We start from the raw sequence: 10292 nt of genomic DNA on the forward strand, positions 1-10292 counted from the left end.
TTACCTAGAGTTTTAAAATAGGAATTATACATATAAATATATTTTGAAATAATGTATTTATAACACTATGTAGCTGTATTCAAATCATTTTTATTATTAATCTAGAGGGATGATTTAAATATTACCATTTAAATGTCATTAAAAAAAATTTTTAAACTAAATGTAATTTTATGTTTTTAATTTTCATGACAATTCTTGTATCTACAGTTAATTTATAGAAATTTAAAATATTTAAGAAAAACTAATCTATATACAAGACTAACAGAACAGAACAGACTATATACTCAATTATATACTAGACTACATAACAGACTACATACTGAACTATATACCAGACTATATTCAACACTATATACTAGACTACATAACAGACTTAATACTCAACTATATGCTAGACTATATAACAGATTATATACTGAACTATTTAACAGACTATATTTAACACTATATACTGGACTACATGCATTGAAATACATAACCGTTCCTAAAGCTATGATTTTTTTTGTAATTACATAAGTTTATATTCATTTAAAATGTTTTTGAATGCATTGTTTTTACTTAATTAATAATAGAAATATTGATATAAATGTTCCTTATACATATGTAACACAATGTAGCTGTGTTCAAATAATTTTTATTCTTGAGAAAGGGATTTATTCAGTCAATATAATACATTTAATGATTTACTTTAATATAAAGAAAACATTTATGTTGATAACTCAATTTAAAATTGATATTATAAATATTGCTATTTACATGTAATTTAAAGAATTATAAAACTAAATGTAATTATATGTATTTAAATGAATTTACATTTAACAATTTGACACATGACAATTATTTTTTATAAAAAATAAAAAATATTTTAAATTGTTAATGTATTGTAATAATCTAGGAATTTAAATAATTGACATGGAAATGCAATGATTTTCCTAAGCAGGCATTAGAAATGGTTTCATTCATTCATTATTATTATTTATCAAATAATATTTTTATTTTTAATAGATAATTATTAATGATAATTTACATAAATGTAGTAATTTAGTAATTAAAGTAAACTGCTAAACTTAGTCAACATTAATATGGAAATAATGTGGAATTACTGACGTGTCCTCTGTGTCTGTTGTTGTTGTTTAGCGGTGGACGGCGATGACCGGAGGGAACGAGACGCTGGTGCTGGATCTGAACACCACCACCACTGGCAGCGACAGCATGAACCTGGTCCTGAGACAGGGCATCCTCCGCGACGGAAACTCCTACATATTCAGCCTCCATGTGACCGATGACAGCATGGACCGTGAGGGCGTAGCCTACATCGAGCTCCACCCCAACCTGCCGCCAGCCGGTGGGACGTGTTCCCTGTGGGCGGATAAGGATGGGCCTCATGTGCGCACGCTGCTGGAGAGAGTGCACTTCAACTGCTCAGGTGAGAATGGAGAAGAAGGACTTAATGTTGGATGCTGAGAAAGAGCAGTGGTGAACAATCACGTCTTGTTTTCAGGTTACACTGATATGGACGAGACTGAGTCTCCGCTGGTCTATAGTCTCATGGCGTTGCGCTGCTCCGGGCTGTACTGTGAGGAGTTCTGTGTCTATAAAGGCACAAGTCCAGAACATTCGGCCTTCCTGCCGCCCGGCTTCAGCTCAGCCCAGCACCAAGTGACTGCTATTGTCATGGTGGAGGACCACCAGGGGGCAACAGTCATGGCCCGCAACAAGTAAGAAAGACACAATTTGGCGTAAGGACTTAACATGTTCCTTTCTTAGCTGCCAGTGTTGTGAAAAGTTGGTATTTTGTGTGTCAGGACGATGGAGGTGGTGCTGCCGGCGGTTCCTGATGGATTCAGTTGTCTCCCTCACTGGCTTAGCAATCTGACCGACTCCACTCTGAGAGAGCTGCTCCGTCAGGGAGATTCACAGAGAGTACGAGAGCTCTCCCTCGCTCTCATCACCGTCCTCAATGAGGTGAGACCCACCAGGGTCTGTCTATCTATCTATTTATCTATCTATCTATCTATCTATCTATCTATCTATCTATCTATCTATCTATCTATCTATCTATCTATCTATCTATCTATCTATCTATCTATCTATCTATCTATCTATCTATCTATCTATCTATATATATATCTATCTATCTATCTATCTATCTATATATCTATCTATCTATCTGTTCATGTTGTCTGTCGGTCTGTTCATCTAACTATCCATTCATCCATCGGTCTTTCTGTCTAACTATCCATTCATCCATTGGTCTTTCTGTCTAACTATCCATTCATCCATCGGTCTTTCTGTCTAACTATATATATTACAGGCTATATACTCAACATATACCAGACTATATACTGAACTATATACTGAACTATATACAAGACTATATAACAGAATATATACACAATTATATACTAGACTACATAAAAGACTATTTACTGAACTATATAGGGGACTATGTAACACTATATATTGAACTATATATAAAACTATATATACTTAACTATATACCAGACTATATAACACAATACATACTGAACTATATACTAGACTACATACTGAACTATGCCAGGCTAAATAACACAATATATACTCAATTGTATAGTAGACTTCTTAACAGACTATATACTCAACTGTATAGCAGACTATATAACAGACTATATACTAGACTATATAACACTATATACTGAACTATATACAAGACTGTATAACTGACTATAACAGACTGTATACTGAACTATATACTGGACTACATAACAGACTATATATTGAACTATATACAAGACTGTGTAACAGTATATACTCAACTATATGCCAGACTATATTACAGTATAGTTAACTATATACTAGACTATGTAACAGACTGAACGATATACAAGACTACATAACAGACTATATACTCAACTATATACCAGACTATATTCAACACTATATACTAGACTACATAACAGACTTAATACACAACTATATACCAGGCTATAAAACAGACTATATATTGAACTATATACCAGACTGTATAACAGATTTATACTGAACCATATACCAGACTACAAAAAAGAATATATACTCAACTATATACCAGACTATATAGCAGACTATGTACTGAACCATATACAAGACTATTTAACAGACTACATAACAGACTATATACACTCAACAATATACTAGACTACATAATGAGCTATATACTGAACTAAATACCAGAATGCATAACAGACTATAAACTGAACTACATAACAGACTATATAACAGAATATATAGTTCAGTATAGTCTGTTATGTAGTCTGGTATATGTTGAGTGTATAGTCTGTTATGTAATCTAGTGTATAGTTGAGTATATAGTCTGGTATATAATTCATATTTATAGATTGTTATATATCATCTTTCTATCTCTCCATCGTCTATGTTGTTCTGTCTGTCTGTCTAGTATTCAGTTATCCATCTTTCATCTGTCCATGTGTCCATGTGTCCATCCGTGCTCATCATCTTGTGTGTTTGTGTGTGTGTCAGTATGAGCAGGGTGTTTCCCGCAGACGTGAGCGTGTGTCTAAGGCAGAACGTCAGTATCGAGTGAGCGTCAGAGGAAACATCACCAGAGCGCTGACGTCACTGGACCTCAATTCCGTCAGTGACATCCAGCAGACGTCAGCGGCACTCGCACAGTGCACGGTGAGGCGAAACGCCCTCACAAATCCTGAACCACTTCCAAGACGTGATACATGACTGGTCACATTGAGAAAGTTGACGAAATCTGTCTTGTGTGTGTTTGTTTGAAGGCTGTGAGCCGAGAGTTTGTGTGTGAAGAGTGTCAGAACAGCACTCTGGACAAACTGGAGTCGATGTTGGAGATCCTGCAGAATGACACTAAACAGGGCACAGTCACCCCAACCGAGATAGCAGACAACATCCTCAATATCATGGGTAACACACACACACACTCAGACTCCAGTGAGACAGCAAACAGAGTCATCCATTTCATGGCTATGTTATGCTAACACACTCAAACAAACAAACAACCCCTGAGGCAACAAGCTGTTATTGTTCACTTGTTTACAGTTTTCTCATTTCTTTGTTTTAACCGAATATATACTAGACTACATAACAGATTATATACTGAACAATATACCACTATACTGTATATAACAGACTAAACTATATACAAGACTATATGCCAGACTACATAACAGAATATATACTATATACTATAATATAAACTATATACTAGACTGCATAACAGACTAAACTTTATACCAGACTATATAACAGACTGTACTATATATAACTATATACCAAACTATGTAACAGAATATGTACTTAACTGTATACCAGGCTATATACCAAACTATATACTGAACTATTTACAAGACTACATAACAGGGTATATACTGAACTATATACCGGACTACATATTGAACTATATACCAGACTATATAACAGACTATATACTGAAGTATATATAAGACTATAAATCATCATTACTGCCACAAAAAGTTTTTATTTACCTTTATTTGTCTAATAATTTTAATAAAAAAGATTCAAATGAATTAAATAGTTTTATCCACATGTCTTTTTTTTTAGAACTTTTCTTTTAATGTCTTTCATTTGTCTTTGCTTTGGAGCTTTTATTTTTAAAATTACCCATATGTTTAAAAGTATATTATATTATATGTGACCCTGGGCCACAAAACCAGTCTTAAGTCGCTGGGGTATATTTGTAGCAATAGTCAAAAATACATTGTATGGGTCAAAATTATTGATTTTTCTTTTATGCCAAAAATCATTAGGAAATTAAGTAAAGATCATGTTCCATGAAGATTTTTGTAAAATTCCTACTGTAAATACATCAAAATGTAATTTTTGATTAGTAATATGCATTGTTAAGAACCTAATTTGGACAACTTTAAAGGTGTTTTTCTCAGTATTTAGATTTTTTTTGCACCCTCAGATTCCAGATTTTCCAATATATGTATCTCGGCCAAATATTGTCCTATCCTAACAAACCATACATCAGTAGAAAGCTTATTTATTGAGCTTTCATATGATGTATACATCTCAGTTTTGTAAAATTTAACCTTATGACTGGTTTTGTGGTCCATGGTCACATATTATATTATACTGTATATTATTTCACAAAAGCTTTCATTTATCTTCATTTCTTCATCCCTGTTCCTGCTGGTTTCCAATGTTTATCCAGTCAGTAAATCAGACCTCCACACTGTTTCCTCTCTTAGGTGACCTGATCCACCAGGTGAGCCAGGCTGCCTCCTCTCCACCTCCAGAGGCAGAGGACCAAGGCCGCCTCTCCCAGCAGCCTCCGCTTGTCTTAGAGGAGCAGCAGCATCACCCGCTGCGGGTGGCCGCTAAAGCCTACACCCTGTCCTCCGTCCTCATGAGAATCCTCATGCTGGGCCGCGTCCTCAACGAGGAGCCGCTGATCCTCCGCGGGGCCGAGATCGCAGCCGCCGGCAAACGCGCTGACCCACAGAGCTTACTCTGCTATGGCGAGAGCGACGCGCCCGAGTGCCAGCGTTTCTCCATCCCACGAGCATTCAACAACAGTCTGGGACGGGCAGCTGGGGCCGCTTTGGCACCTAACAGTGAGGATGGCATCGTGCAGCTGCTGTTCCAAGTGGAGCCCAATCCATTTCCATTTAACTACGTCGCCAATTACACCGTGTCCACAGAGGTGGCATCCATGGAGTTTCGCACTGTAAACGGCACGCAGATCCCCATCTCGGATCTGGATGACAGCCATGCCATAACAGTTGCTGTTAATAACGGGAGCGTGGCTGGGCTGCACGCTAATGGGTTGGAGGCCATCTTGCCGCCGGCGGGAGCCCAGAACATCAGCCGCTGCGGTTCAATCATTGTGAGGGTGAGCACAAGGAACACCAACAGGCGAGCAGGAATCTACGTCCAGCTCAACTTCACTGTGCTAGATGGTAAGACGCCCAACATGAGGGGGAGCTGCTAAAAATAAAAAACAATCACAAACTGTGCCAAAAATTGTAAAAGTTTCAAAATGCTGCATGGGAAAAAAAATAGTTTCTGCAATTAAATAAGTGCCTTTTATTTTTGTCATTGTATTTAAGAAAGGTGTTGAAATGTTGTATGAAAATATAACTTTTTTTTTTTTTAGTAAATATGCAAATAAAAAAATTATAAAAAGTAAAAAAAAATTAGATTAATAATCTTTTGTATTGTTTTTATACTGATTAATATGACAGCATCTTAGTGCCAGATTTAAAAAAAAAAACAACTAAAATTGAGATAAGTCGTCATATTTAGAAAATAAAGTCAAAATACTTCAACTTTATTTTTGTAATTTCGACTTTATTCTCTTAATATTTCGACTTCATTCTCGTAATTTTGATTCTGTTCTTGAAACATTTTGACTTTATTCTCATAATTTTGACTTTATTGAAATATTTCAACTTTATTCTCGAAATGTTTTGATTTTATTCTCATCATTTTGACTTTATTCTTGAAATATTTTGAATTTATTCTCATAATATTTCGACTTTATTCTCATAACTTTGACTTAATTCTCTGAATGAGAAAATCATCAAATTGTGAAAGGTCAAAAAACATTTGAATCGTATTTCATGTTATTTGATTAATAAATCATATTAACTTGTCAACAGTGTTATTTTAGTATTATTTATGTTATATTCATATAGTTTTAAATTTATATCTTAATACAGCTTTTGTTTTTAATTCAACAAAAGTTTTTAATGCTTTTGTGATTTTTTTTTTAATTAGTGTTTCTGTTCTGTTTAGCTTGAATTTATTTTTTTCAGTTTAGTAATTTTAGTCCTTTACTATAAATGTACTTTTGTTAGTTTTAGAGCAATTATTAGTTAATAAAGCAAATGGTCAGTGTATAGTGTGTGTATATATGTGTGCTAACATTGTAAAAATCGGCTTTATTTGTCCTCGTTAAAGAGGAAATAGCATTTTCAGGCAAAAATTCATCCTCTTTTTTAGTGTTTCCTGTTTTTATTGATCGTTTAACACCTATTTCTTTTCGTCACTTTGTCCTCAGATTCTCCAGAACAGTGGGAATTGGATCCAGTCATCACAGCCTATCTGCACACCTCCGAATGGCCCAATGAATACAACAGCACTGACAGGAAACACATCACACTCAATATGACACGGGGGCGGGACCTGGACCACCGACTCTACACTTTCTTCTTGTCTCCAAAGTAAGAGGCGTCATAAAGTAAAGCTTGTATCTCTCTGTTATATATGATTGAACAATACTGGAAGTGCATGTTGATGGAAGGCCATTTATGTATAATAAATGATGTGTTTGGAAGCGGGCGGCTCTTTTGTTTGTTAAAATCAACTTCAGCCGCCACAGGAGAAGTGACTCATTCATTAATATCAGCAGTGAAGATGAGTGTTTCACAAAACACACACAGAGTGGCTCATCCTGTGAGATATAAAACTCTTAATAATTCATTTTGTAAATTACGTTTTTGATTTTCAGCCAACAGAATAAAAGCAATTGTGATTACGTGCTAATATACACAAATTCGTTTTTATTCTAACTTCTTATTTTCATTCTCCGTTTCAGGTCCTATGACACCACCCGCGATCATTTCATAAACGTGTCGACAGGCTGCGGCACAGACGATCCAGATCTGATCCGGCTGGAGGTGGCCGTCTTCACGTCTCTGTGTCAGTATTTCAGTGAGAGCGCCAAACAGTGGCGAACGGACGGCATGGATCCGCTTCCCGAGACCAGCGTGGGCCGAGCCGTGTGTCGCACGCATCACCTCACCGCTTTCGCCGCTAGTCTGTTCGTTCCTCCAGATGCCGTATCCTTCATCATTCCTGTGAGTATTACTACTCAACTTTTATTTATTTATTTATTTTGTTTTTTACATTAAAATTAACCTTCCTTCCGGCCAGACATTTTAGTAATTGTTTTTTGAAGACAGATTAAAATATTTTAAATATATTTAATCATTTCATTATGGTTTTATATTTCCATTTTAAAAGTTTATTTTATTTTATTTTTATTTTATTTTATTTTATTTTATTTTATTTTATTTTATTTTATTTTATTTTATTTTATTTTATTTTATTTTATTTTATTTTATTTTATTTTATTTTATTTTATTATTTTATTTTATTTTATTTTATTTTATGTGACCCTGGGTCATAATGACATTGGAAAATTTTGAATCTGAGCATGCAAAAAAAAAATCTAAATATTGAGAAAATTGCCTTTAGAGTTGTCCAAATTAAGTTCTTAGAAATGCATATTACTAATCAAAAATTAAGTTTTGATTTATTTTTGGTAAGAAATTTACAAATTATCTGCATGGAACATGGTCTTTACTTAGTATCCTAATGATTTTTTGCATGTTTATTATTTTCCATATAGTTTATATATATATATATATATATATATAGTTTATATATATATATATATATATATATATATATATATATATATATATATATATATATATGGTACTAATGATATAATGATATATTTGCTACTATGTCTGATGCATATTTAATACTTTTGTATTTTAATATTAATTTAATAATATTATATTAAAATAAAGTTGTATAATATAATAATATATTAGCAATAATTATTACATTATATATATTTTTTTCCTGAAATCTAATATATACAAAATGATAATTTTAAATACATATTTATTTTATATAGATATTATTATTATGTTATAAAGTTTTTAAACACTTGCTTCTGTCCAGATATAATTTATTTTTTAAATGTGTGTTAATTTTTATATTCCTGTTTTTCTCAAGATTAAACACATTAAATGTAGTATTCATTTTACATGATTAATATTAAATTCTTATTTTATAAATTTTATATATTTTGATTTTTAAAACCTTTTTAACATATACAATGCTTTTTTAATTTTTCCTTTAAAATAATATTTTCAAACTAATATTCATTCTTTCTGGTGTGAAAGAAAAATTCATTTATACCCTTTCTGTGTGATTTTAGAAGCATATACTTTTTCTTTAAATAGAGACACCCAGAAAGCAAAGAGACATAAAAGGTAAAGAATGTCATCTAGATGAGGGGAAGCAGCTGGGGAAGCAAATGGGCACCTTTGGTGACCCAAAAGGTCTCTTAGAAGGTTTTCTATAGGTTGACTAGTATGCTAAAAAAGGAGTTTTCTTTGGTCCCTGGGGGATAGGGAGTTACAGGCTGTTTTAAGAAATAACCTTGAGGACTAGAGAAGGGATATAAAAGTGGAGGAAGCCCTCCCTTTCTTGTCGCATTCTGCAGCAACCTGTGTTCCTGTATGACTGTCTGACCTTCTTTGCAAAGAATAAATCCTTATAAAAGACAATTGATTGAGTTTGTCTCTTATGCGATGAGAGTCGTTTGATTTCTGCCACGACACTGGATAAGTTATGTAGGTTTGTTATTTTTTTTATATATTTTTTTTGTACATTTTACATTGACATTTTTGTAAGTTTATATATATATATATATATATATATATATATATATATATATATATATATATATACGTTTAAATTTTAGATTATATTATATTGGTAACACTTTACAATAAGGTTCATTAGTTAACCACATTAGTTAACATGAGCTAATAATGAACTGGACTTATACAGCATTTATTAAACTTTGTTAATGTTAATTTCAACATTTACTAATACATTATTAAAATTTTGTTAACATTAGTTAATGCAGTGTGAACTAACATGAACAAACAATGAACAACTGTATTTCCGTTAACTAATGTTAATAAAGATTAGTAAATACAGTAACAAATGTATTGCTCATGGTTAGTTCATGTTAGTTAATACATTAACTAATGTTTAACTAATGAACCTTACTGTAAAGTGTTACCATTATATTAAAGTGTAAAGTATAGTTTCAGAGTTGATGACAGGTGGTTTAAGGGATAGAAAGTAATAATTCAAAGTCATCTATCTCGTCCATGTCAGGACCTTTCGGTGACTCGTAGTCTGGTGGTGGTGTTGGTGTGTGTGATCGGACTGCTGTGTTACGCTGTGGCCGGTGCTATAATGCGTAAACTAGATCAGATGGACCTGAGACGGGCTTCTGTGGTGCCGCTGTGTGGGAAGGACGGTCTGTACAAGTACGAGATCCAGGTCAAGACCGGCTGGGCCTATGGTGCAGGTGAGATCCAAATGTTTCACAGACCATCAGTAGGTTAGAAAAGTCTGACCCTCCACTCAGACTGAAAGAACTAAACGAAATGTTAAAGTGACCAGCCGCTGACTAGACTAGTTCTGCCTTACTGTATCAA

General features: G+C 33.5%; 1 protein-coding gene across 1 annotated transcript in view; it reads left to right on the forward strand.

The window, feature by feature from the left end:
* The window catches only part of pkd1a (polycystic kidney disease 1a), a 116059-nt gene that overhangs the window by 82670 nt on the left and 23097 nt on the right, over positions 1–10292 (forward strand). Inside the window, exons 20-28 of the mRNA XM_073842544.1 lie at positions 1138–1426; positions 1502–1718; positions 1806–1965; positions 3502–3660; positions 3768–3912; positions 5223–5933; positions 7037–7199; positions 7574–7835; positions 9967–10162. Coding sequence (XP_073698645.1) covers positions 1138–1426; positions 1502–1718; positions 1806–1965; positions 3502–3660; positions 3768–3912; positions 5223–5933; positions 7037–7199; positions 7574–7835; positions 9967–10162 — 2302 coding nt within the window. The remainder of the gene's footprint in view (positions 1–1137; positions 1427–1501; positions 1719–1805; positions 1966–3501; positions 3661–3767; positions 3913–5222; positions 5934–7036; positions 7200–7573; positions 7836–9966; positions 10163–10292) is intronic.

Source organism: Garra rufa, chromosome 6, assembly GCF_049309525.1.
Source record: "Garra rufa chromosome 6, GarRuf1.0, whole genome shotgun sequence".
Lineage (NCBI taxonomy): Eukaryota > Metazoa > Chordata > Actinopteri > Cypriniformes > Cyprinidae > Garra > Garra rufa.